Source organism: Fistularia commersonii, chromosome 18, assembly GCF_037954325.1.
Source record: "Fistularia commersonii isolate RoL2024-O1a breed Wild chromosome 18, RoL_Fcom_v1.0, whole genome shotgun sequence".
Taxonomy (NCBI): domain Eukaryota; kingdom Metazoa; phylum Chordata; class Actinopteri; order Syngnathiformes; family Fistulariidae; genus Fistularia; species Fistularia commersonii.
The window spans coordinates 4,400,623-4,420,354 of NC_141301.1; the positions used below are offsets into that span (position 1 = coordinate 4,400,623).

General features: G+C 41.3%; 1 protein-coding gene across 3 annotated transcripts in view; it reads right to left on the minus strand.

Annotated features, from left to right (window-relative positions):
* LOC147224215 (protein furry homolog) overlaps window positions 1-19,732 on the minus strand; it is a 56,069-nt gene that overhangs the window by 6,719 nt on the left and 29,618 nt on the right. For all 3 annotated transcript variants that reach the window (XM_086164793.1, XM_086164794.1, XM_086164795.1), the window contains exons 27-52: window positions 19,417-19,577; window positions 18,533-18,643; window positions 15,556-15,710; window positions 15,367-15,466; window positions 15,109-15,280; window positions 13,549-13,805; window positions 13,321-13,467; window positions 13,057-13,225; window positions 12,566-12,656; window positions 12,376-12,458; window positions 11,842-11,992; window positions 11,637-11,740; window positions 11,039-11,224; window positions 10,219-10,417; window positions 9,189-9,310; window positions 8,903-9,090; window positions 7,587-7,681; window positions 5,257-5,837; window positions 4,401-4,498; window positions 4,154-4,324; window positions 3,928-4,068; window positions 2,755-2,934; window positions 1,949-2,113; window positions 1,785-1,859; window positions 1,524-1,694; window positions 330-530 (exon numbers count right to left, since the gene is read on the minus strand). In XM_086164793.1, coding sequence (XP_086020919.1) covers window positions 330-530; window positions 1,524-1,694; window positions 1,785-1,859; window positions 1,949-2,113; window positions 2,755-2,934; window positions 3,928-4,068; window positions 4,154-4,324; window positions 4,401-4,498; window positions 5,257-5,837; window positions 7,587-7,681; window positions 8,903-9,090; window positions 9,189-9,310; window positions 10,219-10,417; window positions 11,039-11,224; window positions 11,637-11,740; window positions 11,842-11,992; window positions 12,376-12,458; window positions 12,566-12,656; window positions 13,057-13,225; window positions 13,321-13,467; window positions 13,549-13,805; window positions 15,109-15,280; window positions 15,367-15,466; window positions 15,556-15,710; window positions 18,533-18,643; window positions 19,417-19,577 — 4,274 coding nt within the window. The remainder of the gene's footprint in view (window positions 1-329; window positions 531-1,523; window positions 1,695-1,784; window positions 1,860-1,948; window positions 2,114-2,754; window positions 2,935-3,927; window positions 4,069-4,153; window positions 4,325-4,400; window positions 4,499-5,256; window positions 5,838-7,586; window positions 7,682-8,902; window positions 9,091-9,188; window positions 9,311-10,218; window positions 10,418-11,038; window positions 11,225-11,636; window positions 11,741-11,841; window positions 11,993-12,375; window positions 12,459-12,565; window positions 12,657-13,056; window positions 13,226-13,320; window positions 13,468-13,548; window positions 13,806-15,108; window positions 15,281-15,366; window positions 15,467-15,555; window positions 15,711-18,532; window positions 18,644-19,416; window positions 19,578-19,732) is intronic.

A 19,732-nucleotide genomic window follows, 5' to 3' on the forward strand; every position in this document is an offset into this window, starting at 1 on the left:
TCACCTGTTATCAGGTACAATTTCATTGTACATCACTCTATGCTTTCATTTGTTTAGAATGTATATGAATTGTTTATGAAATAGGGAGGGTGAAAAGAGGAATAAGGTACTCTTTTGAGCTCTTACAATTGCCTCACCAGCAATGAACCTACTGCCACTGGTCTTGTTAGTTTAAGACTCACCCATTTAGAAACTAGACAACCAAGTATTCAGATTTTGTTATTATTCATTTATAACTGCATCTTGTCAATCTAAAGGAAAATCTGTGCGCGCTTGGGTCCCCGATACTTTAGTTAGTTTATCGGCACATAAACAGAGATGGAACTCACAAGCTGCGAATGGGAGAGCGTCTGGCTGGCGGTGAGGGAATCCACCTCTGAGGACTCGTCCGAGTCTTCCTGGGTGATCTGGCTGAGGCTCGGCATGCTGCAGGACAGCTGGCTGTCCTCCAAGGCCTGCAGGTCGCTCTGATCCAGGCTGTCCACCGAGTGCCGCCGCACACCCCAGTTGAAGTTGTCCACGGTCTCACCCTGGGAGAGCGAGGGGACGTTTGGTCATCGAGCGGAGACGACAAGCGACGTAAGCTAATCTCTGGTGCAAACACATGCACGCTCGTAACATACACACACACACACACTCATGCAGCTGCAAACCCCTAATAAACAATAATACAACTCTGCATTGAAAAGTAAGATCAGGAATTTCCCGTGTTGATTTGTTTCCATTTGGAATATGATTTTTTTTGACAATTTTTGCAATACATTTTTAAGGGAATTTTCTTTTCTTTTAAAGCAAAATGCATGGACAAAAGGCAGAATGTGACAGTTAAGGAACATTGCCACTAGATGGCGCTCATATAACAAAATTACAAGTGAGGCGAACATTCTCCTATCAGAAAAATGGATTACTTTATCAATACAAATCATCATTTTCAAAAATTGATAAAAGTTGAAAGGGGTCAAATGTTCTATAGAAGTTAGCGCCCACAAATGACATTATTATAAACAGATTACCAATGATAATAGTAGTTCCTAGAGGAGGTGTCATGTGTTTACATGCAAATCAGGCTTTTTTCCATTTTCACTTGTCACGCATAATAAACTCGCACTTAAAAAAAAATATATGTCAATTTATTTTTGCTTCAAGCAGACTTACAACCTTGGGGTACACGAAACGTTATCCTTCCGTGACATGTCAAAGTGGATGCCGGCAAATATTCCTCTGCAGTGTGAGTATATTTTATAAAAATACCGTATAAAACTGAACGAAACAACACTCGCCCGACCTGCGAACGACTGAAAACTCCATGGCGTGTATCATTCCATGCAATGAAATCTCTGCTGCCGGGATAAAGGTTAAAGGAAACTTACCTGGAGCTCCTAGATAGCATACACAGAAAAGAAAGAAAAAAAAAAAAAAAAGAAAGAATACATCAGCGTGAGAATTCCCTTCGGTTAAATATACCTTTCTTTTCTGTTCAACATCCCAGCCAGTAAGTAGAAAGTGATTCATCTGGCACCCACCTCTCCGTCCTCAAGCTCCACGTCCAGGAAGTCGAAGTCCCTGAAGACCCTGAACTGCTGCTCGGACGAGGTGTCGTCCGCGTTATCCAGTTCCCGCGTCCCGTCGTCCGAGGACACCAGGCTGGGCTGGTGCTCCATGAGGTCGAGCTCGCCGCAGCTTGAAAAGATGACCTGTGTGGATGTAAGAGGGGATTAAAAGTGAAAAAAAGTGGACGGGGTAAAGTTCAGCACGAGGAGGGTTTAAAAATCAGCGCCTCTTACCGAGGGATTTTTGGTCAACCCTACTTCTTGGCCGCACAACGATAATACATTCACCAATTTCTCTCGTGTTCTTTTCTGGAGAGCGGAAGGAAAAACAAAAAACAACACATTTTAAAATATCCGCAGAGCAGAATCACTGAAAAGGCGGCGAAGCAACTCCTCACCTGCGAGGATTGAGGTTTCTTCCAACTGACCGGCACCAGGACGTTGTTAGCCGTGGACCCGGAGGACGTGGAGGAGGTGCTGCGGGTCACCGCCGTGGTTCTGCTTTTCCCATCTTGGCCCAGAGAGCCCCGCAGGTCGTTGTAGCGTCGCCCGATCACCGGCGTCTACCGGTCCGGACGGCACATGCGCAGACAGAGAACCCCCCCCCGATGAGCTCCCGTCCAAAAAAAAAAGTGAAAGCGTCTTCCCGCTCAGCTGATCCATCACCCCACCCCCTGTTTTGTTTTTCTTTTTTTTTTAAACCAAACTGCAATCATTACGATTCTAAAAACACCCAAGAAAAGACGGTCTCCCGGGAGAGGTGAAATTCACGTGCCGACCCGGCTCTTCCCTCGAACTCTCGCCGATGCGCAAACAAAAGGCGGCAGCAAAAAAAAAAAGGGGGGGGATGACATCATTTCCTGCCATTCATGAACCGCACAAATAGCTCTCTGTTCAGTTCCCACACACGCAACACCCGTATCTCTGACATCACTTTAATGCACTCTGCTGCCCGAGCTGAATTTGTTTACCGAGCGAGATTTCGAGCCAATCTCCCGGGAGCGGGTTCAGGGGCAGAAATATCAACATTGAGGAAAGGGAAGAAATGTTTCCTTTTTGAGTTTATAAAGACAGGGGAAAAAAAAAAGTTTAAAAAGACTTCACACGGCCTGAACACGCGGCACACCCTGGAAAATACAGTGTTTTTCCACGTGTTACAACAAAGAAACTCCCAGGAAAGAAAGACGGAGAAGTAATCTTTAACCTCGGATATGTCAAAGTGGAAATCCAGGGTTTTCCCGGGCAGGGCCTTGGAGGACTGGTCCCAGATGCGGCCGACGTCCTCGTAGGAGAGGTCGCCTTGCGGGCACGACGGCTGCACCAGGCTCGCCGATCGGGAGACCACCAGCTTTAGGATGTTCAGCGCTTCCCTCCAGTGGATGGTCTGGGAGCCGGAGCAGACACAGAGAAACGCATGTTTTTTTTGTTTTTTTTTTAAGCTAAGGAATAACCGTGAAGACCAGCGGTCCCCAAACTACGGCCCGGGGTCCGGATACGGCCCGCCTCCACATTTTGCCCGCCCCTGAACGATACCAGAGATGCGTTATGATTTTTTTTTTTAATTCCGGCCACGTCGTCGTGATTTGAACATGCGTAAAACGTAACATTCCACTCCACCCTTCGGCAGTCTGTGCCTTATCTGAAACCTATCCCTCAAAAAAAAAAAAAAAAAAAAAAATCCTGGACACACCCTTGTCTAATAACACGGAATAATGGTAAAAAAATTAGGTAAGAGAATAATAGATTCAAAATGCTGGGTATTTAACCTGGTAGCTGAATTTAACTTGTTCCTTAGTAAATGTTAATTAACTGAGTTAATGTTCCTTGGTCTTTTTTTCTGTGAAAAACTTGAAAAGGGTTATTTGGTTATTATTGCTTTCATAAAAAGTCTTATTTATTTCATTGATAATGTTATTATTTATTTTCTGTTTTTTTTTTTTTCTGTCAAGATCCCAGAAAGGGTAAATTTTTGGCTATGTTTGGCTTTCTGGATTAAGACACCTCTCCGATCATCACACTTTTTGTTACAAACTTCGGCCCTCGCAGAAAAAAATTTGGGGACCCTGAGTGAAAAAACTCCCATTCTATTTTTAGAATCAGAGGTGTTACGGTAAATGGGGTTGTCGGGCGCTGAAGGAAAAAAAGGCCTGCAGCGGTTTATAGTTTGGGCGTGTCTACAAATTTACTGCCGCAACCCCCTCCTCCCTTTTCCTCATGTAGTTACATTTGAGAGGAAATACAAGAGTCAGACGATGCCTTAAATTTTCCATCAATCACGTTATTTTTAGCCCGTCAGACGTTTTAAGGGCCGGTCCGAAAAAAAAATAAAAAAATAAAAAAAAAATCGCACCCTTTTATTAACCCTTTCGGCGCTCACCTGCACAAACTTTTCGATGGTCTTGAGCACCTCCGCGTTGAAGGGTTTGGCCTGAATGCCGCTCAGGTCCATGTGGCTCAGGAGACTGTAGATGATTTGCAGAAGGGTCTGCTGCATGCTGGGGAGACCTTTCTCCAGCAGCTGTTTAAGCACAGACACATTTTTTTTTTTTTTTTTTTTTTACGCCTTTGAGAAAAAGTAGCAGTTGCAATTCGAGCGCACCCACCTCCGCCATGTACGTGACCAAACTGAGCGTGATGTCGGAGAAGGCTTCGTGGAGATACCGGCACACCACGTTAACCCACAGGAAGCAGTTTCTGGTGTACGAGTGGGTTTTGTACAGGGTCATCACGTGAGCGAGGTTGGACAGCTTGTCGCTCTTCTCGTCCAGGCACACCTGCAGACAAGAGACAACATCTTTAATTGTGAACCGGTGAGATGGGAGAGCGTCATGTTTGGTGGTGGAGTGCGACCTGCGCTATCCTCTCGGCGACATCTTGGCAGAAATGCGTGGGGCCGTCAAAGTTCTGCACGAGATGCGGGAGCAGGCAGAGAACATTCAAGGGAAATCCTGATGATGAAATACAATGTAAATTGGTTAAAAGATCACAATAATTCACAGAGAGAGGGCAATCTGACAAATATGTCCGGTTAGGTAAATAAATCAGCATTAAGGAGGGTATCCTGAGCGTGTCAGCCTTGCGCTGACCTCTGAATGCAACGATACTTTTAAACTTTCAGGAAATGTTGTTTTTTTGAAGGGTATGCACACCTGACTTATTTTACAATAACAGCACAGTATTTTAGGTACAGATGTTCAGGTATACGGCATGGAAGGAAATAGAATAAACATCCTTCAACAGGAATAACAAATGCCCTTCATTCAAATCTAATCAGAATAACAAAATTATGGCATGGGACATTTTACCAGAACTTAGTAAGTAAAATGTCAAAGGACACAAATAAAATAAAATAAAATAAAATAAAAAATAAATTAGATTAAATTGAATTAAATTAAATTTGTATTTGTATTGTGCTGAATTGTATTGTATTGTGCTGTGCTGAATTTAATTCAATTCAATTTAATCTAATTTGAATAGGATTTGATTAAATCAAATACAATTGTATAAAATTAAATTAATTTATTTTTTGATTTAATTGAGTTTTTTTTAAATTTTATTTAACTTACCATCAGTCTTTATCACACAACTGAGAATACTATATTATGTAATATAGTAAATACAGAGAGTTGCTTTGACAACAACGACAAAAAAGATAAAATGTATCATCTGTTAACGTTAGCGTCTATGTGGTAACACCAGACCGTACCTATGGCCTGCGACGTGTCCACAACGGGGACCCGTGACACAGGAGTGAGCTGCCAGAAGAGCTGAAGCGTGAGGTCGGTGGTGGACGAAGAGGTGAAACCCTTCAGCAGCAGCTGCTGGAGTCCGGTGAAGCTGCTCCACTTCAACTGGCCTTGCAGTTTCTCCAGCTTCTCCCTGTTCTCCTGTTTGTCCAGCGACATGTGTCCCAGCAGCTTATTCAGGAGTCTCAGGGACATCTGATACTCAAACTCGAAATCGGACTCCATCAGTGACACCGCCACCCAGAAGATGGTGGCGAGCAGGTTGGTAGGATGGTTGACGCTATTCGGATCGGCGACGTTGTCTTTAGATGAGGACGGGCTGCGGGTCTTGGCGAGCAGCGCCTGTTGCTCGCAGGCTTGAATGCGGTCCAGCGTGGCGCTGCGAGGCGGGTCGGCCCACCTGTCGGCCTCCCCGAACTTTTTAGGGACGGAAGAACTTCTCTGGTGCCGGCTCTTCTCGTCCCTCCGGAGGTTGAGCTGCCCGGTGCTTTTCCTGTTGGACATCAGCTTGAAACTGGCCAGGAAATCTGGAGACGTTGCCCTGGAATTGAAGAAAATGATTATTATTATATAATATGAATCATAGTTATAATTGCATTATTAAAAATAATCCAGAGTATTTCAACAACAAGGTGATATGACGTCTTTTGATTGAATAATTTAGCAATCTAAAATGTGAAGCTAATAATGTATTGCAATAGCATGTATGATGAAATTATAGCTTCAATATTCATAATAGCAATGCTATACTGATACTATTTATACTTATTTCAAGTGTAATATACCTCATCTCAGCATGTTTATAAGAGCTTCTCTTTACATAAGCATTACTGATTACCCCAGTTGCACATTCACTTTTTTGTATTGCTTATTATTCATTATATTTTGCTATATTGCGTAGCATATTGTTGCACTTTTTACTTCGGCGTGTAAGAATTTTAAAGTCAATAACAACTTGTACCATAAAGCTTCAACTTGGTGAGATAAACACTTTTTGACCACATGGCTATAACTTTTAAACCTGCAGCTGGATTTGAGTGACTTTTGTTTTTATTTCTTATACCAAGGAGCAGCATTGGCTGTGTTTCTGAAATTCAATAATGTCTATTCTATTCTATTCTATTCTATTCAACTAACATTTTCTTGTACGCTAGTGAATTTCATTTCAAGAATTTCATTGCGCAGGAACAAACGTTTTCCTTTCTGTGCATACGACAGTCTCTTTATGTCACTTAAATTCGCAGATTCAAACTGCAAGATATGGGCAGGCTAAAGAACAACTGTTGCATTTTTGCACAGGAATTTAGTTTAGATATCTCACAAAAACAAACAAAAAGGAAGGGGTGTCAAACTTATTTTGGTCCGGGAACTAAAAAATACATGACGAATTAATATTAAAAATGAATATTAAAAAGAATTGATGAAATTGTATCCCAAAAATATTGTCGAGTTAAAAGAGAAAATCTTGTCACTGGGAAAATTTGCCACCATAATTTATAAGAAAATTGATCGGTAGCATGTATAAGAGGAGGTATAATATTTACAAGGCTATTCTGGTTATTAAATCAACCTTTTTAATTTTGCTCATTTTTTTTGCTATTGTTTTTTTGGTTTTTATAGAAATAAGAAAAGAAAAGATAGTTTCAACAATGTTACTTGACATTTTTTCATTAAAAAAAATCATTTCTTTTTCGAAAATTTTGAAGCCAAAAATACATTGCAAAGTTACTTTTTCATTTTTTCCTGGCCCGTTTTTTTTTTTAAACCCACTGTATAAAACCCCCAGATGCCTGTGAGAAAAAACACGCGGGCCACATTATCACAAAGATTTGATTTCAGGCAGGGGGCCACAAAATATTGTCCCGAGGGCCACAATTTGCCCGCGGGCTGTGAGTCTGAAACCCCTGTTCTAAAGTTTTAAATTGTTCATTTATTATAAGAATAAAAATAAGAATAAGAAATAAGAACAACTTTATTCATCCCAAAGGAAATTGTTGTGCCAGAGTTTCAAGTAAAACATAACAATAATAAATAATAGTAGGAAGGAGGGAGAATGAGAAATAAGAAATACAAATAAAACTATAAAGTATCTAAAAGGCTTATGGTTTACATGGGTATTGGAGCAGTCACTGCTCAAGAAGAGTTCCTGAATTTACAGAACATTTACGTCGTAATATTTGTGAAAGCCCTTCGTTCGCCGTCTTTCTTTCAGTCCTGTACCGTCAATCCGGTTGCATCCGTGTTTTTTTTTAACTCATTTCCCCCAGACGTGAACGGAGCGGACACAGACCTTGACAAGAGGGCCATGAGGTCGTTGTTCTTGAGGCATTCGGCCAAGTTATCCACCACCGATTCCAGTGTAAGTAATACTTCCATGACGTATCCCTGTGAAGCAGAAGACGTGACAGGTGACATTTTTTTTTTTTTTTTTTTTGTTAATTTATTTGAAAGGGACTGTGCACATTAATGAACATCCATTCAGACGCATCTAATGCTAATTGCTAATTGCTAATTGCTAATTTACATCCGGAGTCCCTCGGCAGGTAACTGAAAGATACGACAAGACATAAGAAACAGCAAGAGGTCATTTTAAAACTTTTAAAATTCTCAAGGCTCAATAAATTGTACTTTTTTAAAATCTTACATACATGGAATGACATTGGTTTTCTATCAAAGACCTTTAACGATTTTTTTAATAGAGTGATTCTATGGTTTTGCATGTATTTGCATTGATCTCCACTCCCTGACTATATTGTCACAACTAACCTTCAGTCCTCCCCTTTCAGCGCATACCTCCACCTTTTAATTTTAGCTTTATTTAACTAATGCTATTGCACTTATCTAGACCTTTTTTGAGCCACGGCACATATTTTACATTAGAAAAATCACACGGCACACCACCAATTAACATGTCAAAAACATTTTTTAACAAATTAGAATGAAACCGTAGTCTCAATTTACTTTGTGTGAAATCTAATATATCTAATATCTGTAGATTCGTACTTTGTAGCAAGCTTTCACTGCTTTCTCAATTGTCCTGGTAGTTTTCAACAATGCTGCCTGTTTGTTTACGCAGTTACAAGTACTTTTTATTTAAAAATGTATCACGCAACGCGTCACTAATCCCTCTGATACACAGATACACAGGTTAATTCACTACCCGTTACCATCGAAAGGGCACGCTGCCCACATAGACATAGGAAGACACATTATTTACGTTGGATAAATAATTTTCGGACCAATCAGGTGAAAGTGGAGACTTTTCCACGGCACACCTGATGATATCTCACTGCACACTAATGTGCCGCGGCACAGTGGTTGGGAAACACTGATCTAGACTTTTAAAGATAAGATAAGATAAGATAAGATAAGATAAGATAAGATAAGATAAGATAAGATAAGATAAGATAAGATAAGATAAGATAAGATAAGATAAGAACAACTTTATTTATCCCGAAGGAAATTGTTGTGCCAGTGTTTCAAGCAAAAACATAACAATAATAGATAATAGTAGGAAGGAGGGAGAATAAGAAATACAATAAAATATAAATTGTCAAGGTTAGAAGCAACCACAGCGACGTACACACACACATAACGTGAACAAACCTGGACTTCCTCTCCGTGCTCTCCGACCACTTCCACCAGCCGCGAGAGCAAATCGGACACGGCCCGGGCCGAGACGGGCTGCCGGAGGGCTCGAAACACCTGAAAAGAGCGTCCGGCGTAGTGACGCGATGAGCTGCACAGGGCCGTCTGCAGGGCAACGTCGCTGAGCTGCTGTTCCAGGTGAAAGTCTGTCAGAGAAGAGTGTGTGAATGGCGGCCGCCCTTGAGCAAGGTGTTTTTGCAGCACGAGACATCACCTGTGCAGGTCCGGATCAGGAAAACGTTACCTGTCTTGGGTTCTTTAAATGCAGATACCACGTGCCGAAGAAAATTTGTCAGCTGCCCGGTGCTTTTTGAGTTTAGGTTTTTTGGGGAAATGTCTTCGTGACTCCAAAGCGGGCCGTGTGCTCTGCAAAAGAACACGTAAGTTGGCAGCTGTGCACGCCTTCATTTTCCCATATAAATGTAATGTGATTGTATTTGTGTAAAAATACAATGTGATTATTACTATCAATCGCTACACTGTTTTACTATTAATGTTTCATTCACAGCACAGCAAAAGTATAATATACAGGGCTGTCAGAAAATTAGAATATTGTGATAAGGTTCTTTATCTTCTGTAATGCAATTACAAAAACAAAAATATCATACATTCTGAATTCATTACAAATCAACTGAAATATTGCAAGCCCTTTGTTTTTTTAATATCACTTATTAGGGCTTACATCTTAAGAAAACTCAAAAATCCTATCTCAAAATATTCGAATATCATGAAAAAGTCTTTTTTTTTTTAAATTGCATTACAGAAGATAAAGAACTTTATCACAATATTCTAAATTTCTGAGTCCTGTAGATATATAGCATGGATAAAAAATAGATTGCTTAAAATTGAAATTAAATTTGTGATACATCAAAAACCCCAAAAAATAAATCTGACAAGAAATATTGTTTTCCTTAATGATGGAAACCAATGTATTTCTGCAATTTTATAGAATTCTAGATTTCAAACCTTGCAGTGGTCTCCGCGGCAAGGATGCTTTTAATTATTTTTTTTTACATTAATAATTGCCTTTCATTTGGGTGCTGTTTCATCAAAAATTGAATAAAAGCAAGTCATCTACAGTCATCTCAAATTAATTAAACTTAGTTGCAATAACCTGATGTCGCCACTAGATGGAAATATATCTGCACCATGAGATATATATATATATAGATCACCACGGAATTGTGATTTTGTTTTGTAAACAACATGCAAAATATATTGTCATGACCTGATTTTTACACATTTCAGACCTTTCCAGTTGGCACGCCGTTTACCTTGTCATTAAAAACTCTATGAGCTTGTTGGTCCTCTCGTCCGTGTCGGCAGACGTCGCCAGCTCCTCGGCCTCCTGCGAGATTTCGGGCAGGTTGCCGCTGCTGCCGCCGAGGCTCAAGCTGGAAGACGTGGATGACGAACTAAGGCCAGAATCTGGCACCGGAGATGCCTGACCCTCCCTCAGGAAGTCAAAACCACCTAAATGAAATAAATAAACAGACGACAGAGAAACTGCTGAATCTAGATATTTAATACAAACTCAAATGTTTCTTACCGTAAAGTTTAAAATCGGATTTAATTGCTCATATCAAATGTAGAGCTTTGAAACCGATCCATTAAACGCACGCCGTATCTCAGCGTTGTTCATTTCTAAAAAAAGCGTGTCGTGTTTGGGTTTTAATCACCGTATCGATGTTTGTTAGACACGAATAAATAAATAAACGAAAAAGAGGGAAGGGTGGGGCTGAAAACTGGCCTATTGGTGCCTTAGCAGATGGCTTCGTTTGGGGCTCGAGGATAAAAATAGCGGCGTGGAATGCTTTAATCAAGACCTTTGGTGCCGTCCCCTGCTCCATATTGCTTTTGGAAGAGGATCTGAATAGTTTCTGTTCCGATAAGACACTTATCTATCCACTGGCAGGAATGTAAGCCATTCTCTCCTGATGTTCAAGTCCCTGACAGGCCGGCTAGAGAAGCAGAGTCCAAGGCAACCGTGACTGGACTCTGGTCTCCATTATGCGGACGTCTTGTATAAACATGAATATAAAAACACTCAAAAAAAAGTCAAACTAAACACATGGAAAGAAGTACTGATCTTACCAGAGGGTAAAAAGTCCGGCTGGAGACTTGGCTTGCAGGTCAGCGTCTTGGTGCCATTGATTTCGCGCGTCTGTAGCAAGACGGATGCGATTGCGCGAAAGTTGCCGTTGCGGGAAAACGTGATGAGCAGGTGCAGGAGGAGACGTTTGCTGTGCTCGAACACCTCGGGACGGTAGTGATCCATGCCTGGGGCGTAAAGAATAAAAAAAGGAAACTAATTCAGGCCTACAAGCGAAAGCAGTTACCCCGTTGTCATCAAAATACCTATAAATAAAAAACAAAATTGAAAAAAATTGAAAAATCATGCATTTCGGATAAATAACAAATAATAATAATAATGATAATTATATACATACATATGTACATGAGTCAGTAAATAATTGAAAACATAATAATAATAATAACCCATACATACATGATACATATTTCCATTAATTAAATATCAATAACAAATAACATAACAAATAAATAAATAATAATTACAACAATAATAATATATACATGCACGTATGAAAAAATACATATCTCACTTGCATCACATCTGTGTTTATAAATGCTGCAAATGATTTAGACCATTCAAAATTTGTATACAACTTACCTAAAAATAAAGCATGTAATAGTAAAGGGAGGTGCATGGCCCAGTCCTCTCTCACGCTGTGGTCTACCACCATCTCTGTCATGAAGATGACTGCTATGTTACACCTGAAATAAAAATGGCAAATAGATAATAATATTAAGAAAATAAAAAAAAATGGTCTGAATAAACCCTATCTGCCTTTCGGTACATTTTTAAATATCCTTACCTGTGCAGGGGTCCTCTGGGGGTGATGGTCTCGGGCAAAAAGTCCACCAGCGGAGCCCAACATCCTCCACTGAGCGGCATGGGAAGAGGTTGGGGCTTGTTGGTTTCTATGACGACCATCAGCCAATCGGCATAAGGCGGCAGGGGTTCACCTAAACGACAGACCGATTTTATTCATTTATTTATTTCTATGTGCCTTACGAGACAACTGCGTGGAAGACCGTAGATTTAGAATGACATTTTCAACACGGCCGTTTAAGGATGAGAAAAGTCCCGACTGAATTCAGGTCAGGAAAAGTGTTTTTTGAGTCGGTGTTGGCGGCGCAGACGCCCCAGGCTCAGATCCTTTTTATTCCAGCGCCAGTTCCCCTGCGGGGCCTTGAATAGCCGCGGGACACTCTGCTCTAGTCATCTATTATCCATTGACACCCTGCTGGTCACCGTCTTCCTCTCCAACTCCCCGCTCTGTTGTGTTTCACGCTCCACGGACAAGAAATGTTTTGTTTACACCGCACGGAACCCAAAACACACTCACTCTTATCTTCGTCGTATGATCCCCCGGAGCTGTTGCTGTAGCGCGACTCCAGACGATTGTGCGCTCGCATTATGTGGCCGAGCCTGCGGCCAGAAAGCAAAAAAAAAAAAACATCACGTTCGCTTTATCGCGACTGAAAAAAAAAAACATTTGTGGAGTTTTTATTAAACTCCACATCGGACGGTTATACCTGTCTTCGTTTTCCTTTGCCGTCTTGGTATCGTCCGTGTCGGGATAGCTCTCTTGGCCGGCGACGACAGTATTGCAGCTAGAATTGGTGCCTAGAAAAAAGCGAGAAAAAGAGCTCATGGAAAATCAAACCGAGCATAACGTCAACACCGGCGCTGAATCTACCAGTGTTAAGATTTTGTGTGCTTTTCCAAGTTGGTTGCATTTCCTGTGCGTTGCAATGAAATGTTGGTTGCATTTCCTGTGCATCGTGTATTTGCAAGTGTATTTGCAGTCCCTATGTCCTCTATTGTAAGTCGCTTTGGATAAAAACATATGCCAAATGCAATGTAATGTAATGTAATGTAATGGTTGGCCGCTAAGCGGGTCAGGAAACATTCGATTTCTTTTTTTGATGGCGTTTCCGAGCGATAGCGTGATGAAATCGGGGAGCTCTACACGGTGAGACTACAGTAGCAGCGTCCGTGGTGTGTTTGTCTTGGAAATAGATACCTGAAGCTGCAGCTGAGGTTTTGCTCGTGGCACTAAAGCGGTAGAAAGGAGGGCTGTCGCAGTGCTGCACCACGGGGTTGACTGGATCCGTCTGTTGCAACTCAAAAATCAAATCCTCCATGGTTTGCATGGTATTGTTTCGACATAAATAGATCACCACCTTCTTTATCTGTGCAAAAAAAAACAAAACAAAAAAACAACAGAATATGAATATATGGCGGAAACCTTTTCCCCGGAAAACCTTAAATGATGCCTCTTACGTACATATGGCAGAAGGGTGGTGTCGCTGCTAACGCCACACAGGCTGATGAGAAATTGCAGTGTCGTTCTCAAATTGCTGTTCCACTTTTCATTGCTGACTAATGCATTCCAGGCATTTTCCATCTCTGGTCCAGGTAAGTCGTCTCCATACTGACGGGGAGGGGTTCAAAAACCGAAAGTTGTTATCTGCGGTGATCTTTGTATTCGCCGCCTGTGGACTTTTCTTTTTACCTTAGCTGTCATGAACATGAGGTTATTGAGAACCAGCGACGTGGCTTGTAAGGAGCCCCATCCGGAGCCCCTCAGCTGGTGGGAAACGCCCGCGACCGTCCCCCGTCCCAACGCTTCGAAATCGGACGCGCAGGTTTTGAAGTCTGGGAGGTGCAAGCCGCCGTCCACCAGCTCGATGTTGGCGAGCCACGGCAAGAGGTAGGTCAGCATGATCTGCCTGCCGTTGGGATGGGTGGTAGGGAACCTTTGGCTCACCTCTGCAAGGAGGAGAAGTAGGGCAACCCTTAGAATTACGCTAAATAGCGAGTGCACGGTTGATATAAATCAACACAATTTGGAAAAAAAACGAGCGAGATAACTGGTAATACGAGCAAATGCTAAAGGCGCCGTTTTTGTCTCCACGGGGGCACGACAAATTCAGGAAAAAACTCACCTTTGATATAATTATTAAAACCGGTTCCTACAAATTAACGCCTAAAATGGAAAAACTCACATTGATTCAAACGTAAAGCAATGCCCAATTAAAATTACGAGAAATAATAACATCCTAAATTTACTGATGTGCCCTCTTGAATTGATGATTGAATTTACGATTTATCACTATTATTATTTATTCACTTATTTACAGGAGGGTATTTAAAGTATATTTAAATCTACTGATGTGCCCTCTTGAATTGATGATTGAATTTACTATTTATCACTATTATTATTTATTCACTTGTTTACAGGAGGGTATTTAAAGTATATTTAAATTTACTGATGTGCCCTCTTGAATTGATGATTGAATTAACGATTTATCACTATTATTACTTATTCACTTATTTACAGGAGGGTATTTAAAGTATATTTACAGTATATTACAGGTATATTACAGGTATATATTACAGGTATTTACAGCATATCATTTTTTTTTGTACTTATTTTTAACTTGTTAAGCATGTAAATTGGGTGATATGGTATCATTAATGGTAATGGTAAAAACAATGCTATTCCATTTCTTTTGTAATTGTATGTAAGTTTGCCGAAGGAGTGGGGGCGGTGTATAAAATCTCGCCTAGGGCACTACATCGGCGCTTGAAAGAGGAAAGGAATGTGGAAATGATCTCACGTCGCAATATCTTTTCCTTTTTTTTCACATTTACTAATGACTAAATGATGATCTTCAGATGACTTAATAGCAAACCCCTCTGTATTTGGCACTGCTCACACGTGCTGATCTTGTGACTCCCCGCTTGACACGCACTTGGGCGCTAAATGAATGCATCATCTTCCGAAGCTACGTTACGAAACAGGCGGTTTCAGACACAAAGCTGATGAAAAATAATTTTGGTAATGCTGTAGTGACAGCATATGGCTTCATTTGGTCAGTGGGTGTGTCCATCCGTGGAGAAAGTGTTGGGAAAGTGGACGATGAAAGCCACTTGGGAAAGATGCGCGAGCTGTATTTGGTGGGAAACCAAAAGATGATGACCAGCCCATGAGAATTCCTCCTTCAAAATGGGCTACAATGCGCGCATTAAAAAAAAAACAAAAAAAAACACGCAAATCCAAATGATATACCAGAGAATAGAGGAAGTGTGAGCTCGGGGTACATCCTGGCGAGCTGGCTGGAGAGCTGAGGCAGGGAGACGCTGTACAGAGGTGGCAACGGGCCGTGGGTTCCGTGAAGGATACCGTTTGGCTTCTGTTCCGCAATCCTCTTAGAGTATGCAAACATCTTAGCTTCAAGGATCTGTTTGGCGAAAAGAAAAAATAAAATAAAATTCCCGTTCGCACTCAAGTTAAACCTAATAATCCGTCAGGGTGTTTACTTCTCACCTGCATTAGCTGCATTGAAATCTCGTAGATATCCCTGTTGGTGTCGGAAGCCTTGAAAAGCACCAGATTCAGCAGGGTCACTATATCACACGGGTAGTTTCTGGGAATAAAGGACAAAAAAAATTGTTTTTTCTGGCGTAAGGTCCGCAAGATACCGTAGTGTGTTGGCGGGGGAGAAGGGTGAAATACCTGCTTCCGCAGACGGTAGCAAGAGCTTTGAAGCAACCCGACGCCAGCTGGTAGGAGCCGGTGTAGCAGCGATCCACAGCCCAGTTGAAAAGGTTGACCTGGTCGGCGTTGAGCTCCAGCAGCAGGATGACGACCTCACACCCGAGCTGGTGAACCTGGGAAAGGACACGCATTCATTCATTCATTCATTCATTCATTCATTCATTCATTCATTTGTGTATCATCTACACTGCTAACCAGGTTGCAGTGGTGCTGGAGTCTATCCTAGCTATCACTGGGGTGAGAGGCACGGTTGATCACATATAGACGCGCAACCATTCGCTCTCTCAATCGTACATCTGGAAAATTTAGGGTCTTCTATGGCCATTTTTTGTACTATGGGGGGAAACCGGAGAAAAACGGAAGCAAACCATGCAGGCGCTGGGCAGCAACATGCAACCTCCGGTGTTGGAATAGAACCAGGGACCTTCCTGCTGCGGGGCAGAAATGCTAACCACAGTGCCGCCCTATTACATTCTCATTGGTTCACTTCCTGTTTTCAGGGATCACCCATAGTCCAGTCTTTATATTCATGACTTTTCATGGATTTTCACCTGTTCTGAAATATCCATGGGCTTAGGACGGGGGTCGGCAACCCGTGGCTCCTGAGCCGCCTGCGGCTCTTTCATCCTTACACTGCGGCTCCCAGTATTTAATTGGGGTGTATTTTATTTGTGTTAGTTCATTTTTTTAATTTTAATTCAAAATTGGAAGATTATTGTGATCTTGAAATATTAAAATAAAATTATATTTTTATTTTTCGACGCTCAAAATTAACGTCACACTCACGGCAGCCGGTATAGCCCCGATTTGTAGATGCTGTGTGCAGAAGTTCAGGAGAGGAAGTCCCTTGAACACGTAAAATAAATATTCATGGAGATATTTTGCAAATAATTATCTTTCATTGTTCACTGACACAGTGATTTTTTTCCCAATCTATTTCTGAAATTCAGGTCAAGGCTCCGCTACACGCTCTGAAAGCTCAAAATGTTCAAAATGAGTTCATTACATAAATAAAATTTAATTTTCTCTGTAGTACTTTGTGAATTTCAGAAGCAACACACTACACACTTATTTATACAAAGTGTAAACGTAATAAAAAGCAATATATACAGTGGTATCTTTATTTTAGACGTCAAAAAAAAATTGCGGCTCCCAGTGTTTTCTTTTCCGTGGAAACTGGGTCCAAATGGCTCTTTGGGTGTTAAAGATTGCCAACCCCTGGTTTAGGATAAATTGTTTCCAGTAGCTCTTTATATCTTTAAAATGTTCATTCATTTACTATCTATAAATTTGAGTTAAAATAAAAAAAATCAGTTTGGAACTGATTCTAGAATATTTGTAATATTTCTTCATAATACTGTGTCATCAGTGACTTGCGCTGAGGTTCATGGCAGGTGAGGCACCGACTTCATCACAATCAGATTTACAAACATATGAACCCTAAATAGCAGCTTATTCACCATTTTATTGACAGCAGTTAATGGGTTATTTTTAAAATCTCATATCAGCTTTCTTCACATATGCAAACTGTAGCACAAAAAAAAAATTGGTCTTCTTGAACAAAAACATTGATAACTTGATTATACAGGTTGTCCTTGTCGTCCTTCAGTAAAAAAATACGTTATCACTGATCAATATAATTTCATTATTTTTTTATCTCTTTCCAAGATCGCCTGACTGCACGTCACTGTGTGTGATTTTAAAGTAAACAGAAATTAGTTTTGAAGATAAATTTCAGGGGTCACCCGTCGATGGAGTCAGGGACCAATGGCTTCCGAGCACGTCTGCGTCATTGTAAAGGTGAAGAAATCAATTTAATCAGATAGCCAACTAGTTTATCCGCTTCTACCATTGTAACCGAAAAGATGGCGAAAAGAAAAAAAGAGGATGATTACAAATTTACATTTGTATCTGCGGTGTAACTAATATGCGATGATGAAATTGCATCGATGAAACAATCAAATATAAAGTGGCACTTCGATAAATCCATGCCGCACCAGAGGTTGCATTAAAAGTAAGACATATTTAACTTATCATTATTAAAAATACTACATGGTTCTTAATGAAATACAGGACTGTCTTGGAAAATTAGAATATTGTGATAAAGTCTTGTTTAAAAAAACAAAAATTACTTTTTCATGATATTCTAATATTTTGAGATCGGACTTTCTAGTTTTCTTAAGCTGTAAGCCATAATCAGCAATATTTAAATACTAAAAGGCTTGCAATATTTCGGTTGATTTGTAATGAATCCAGAATGTATGACATTTTTGTTTTTGTAATTGCATTACAGAGAATATATCAAAATATTCTAATTTTCCGAGACAGTCCTGTATATTTAGAAATATTTGGCTTTTAAGGCTCTCCCAGTCAAAAAGGTTCCTGACCTCTGATATAGAGGAATACAACAACTGATTCTCTCCTTCGCAGGCTTGGGCAATTTAACGTTACCAATGAACCTCCTGCATATTTTTGGACTGCGGGAGGAAACCTGAGGGAACCCACACAGACACTGGGAGAACATGTAAAGTCCACACAAAAAGGAGTTTGGAATCGAACCAGTGACCCCTTGCTGAGATGAAAAATAATATGTTCATCGCTTCTCGCCGGTCTAAATCGTCAAGGGGAATTGGTCTGGTTTCTCTTGGCTAAATTTGGGTTTCCAGATGTTGGATATTTATAGCAGCCACTGACCGAGGGCGATCGTTCGGATGTACATCCGATCGGACCAATGGAAAAACGCAGGGAGCCAAGACCTGGACCATGTAAACAGACCGCAGGGTCCTGCCAAACGCAAAAGGCTGTTCTTCACATCCAAAAATATTCAGCGGGTGATTTTCTTCATCTTTTAAAGTGAACGCGGGACCCCGGCACGCTTTGGGAAACCTCAAAAACAAGTGATGTGGCTCGTTGCGGCGAAGTAGTTTTCACCTACCCGTTGATCCTGGCATGCTAGAATATTATCCAGCCACTTATAGAGGTATCCATCGGGAGAGAGGCCCACGTTATCGAACACCGGCCCGCAGCACAGCACGGCAGACATGGCCTACAGTTTGAAAATTGGAAATAAAAAAAACCAAACATATGGTATACTGTTCCTAATTTTTTGCTTTTGTACATTTTTTGAGGTAAACAAATCCACGAACAGCCATTTCTTGGCTCTTCAGAATATCGTCTTTCCTAGCGTTTGTCACTTGTGGCTGCAGCGTCAGCCTTTCTGCACGCCGAATCTCCACGTCTTTTGCTGTATCATCGGGAGCGACGTTTGCGAGTCTTCGTATTATCGTCACTTTTCACCATGTGGCCATACTGTACCGACGTAAACAGACCTTGTGCGTATTGTGCATTGTTGGGGTAGCTGCCATGGCACATCTTCATTCCTGGCTGCTCGCGATTCACTCTCGCAAGCCATCATTCAGGGCCATATAGGGCCAACCGGGCACCCTCCAAATTTTTTGACTTCAAGTGGATATTTATTTTTTTCTGCGGCCGCGCTGACCCGCCTCCATCGCAGCCGGGCTACGTTTACACGACCCAGAACGTCTGGGATTTAGTGGCTCTTCAGAACATTAACTCTGAACGCAGGCAGAACTTTCCGCTGCATATACGACGCGTCAGGTGGAGGGGACCCAACGTTTGGGCGCTTGGGTTTAGAAATTCCGTTTCTAAAATTCCTTTCCAACTAGCAAAATTTAATATAAAAGTGCAAAATTAGACCTTTTTTAAACATGTTGTACCCTGGATTTACAGTTGTATGCCGAATTATTATTCTCAACATTTGCAAAGAATTATTAGGAGAAGCAGCGAAAGGTCAGTCACCTTTAAGGCGCAGTACTGGTATCTGGTGATCTGGTGGTTCCTATCGCTGTAGCGGTCCAGAGGGGTGAACATGATGCTGAAAGGACCTGCCCACTGGCTGAAGAGGATGAAGAGATGATGCCTCAGGCTCTGCTGTGGAAACAGGAAGCGCCTGTGGTGCACTGGCGGGTGGAGACAGTAACCCCCGTTATTAGCCGGCGTTGAAAAAAATTAACTAACTCAAGTGTTTTCTCATTTTTTTCAATGAGACTGCGAGCTGTTGCCGGTGTCTGATGGGTATTTTTTTTCGTGGAGAAAGCTTGGCAGACAAGGAGTC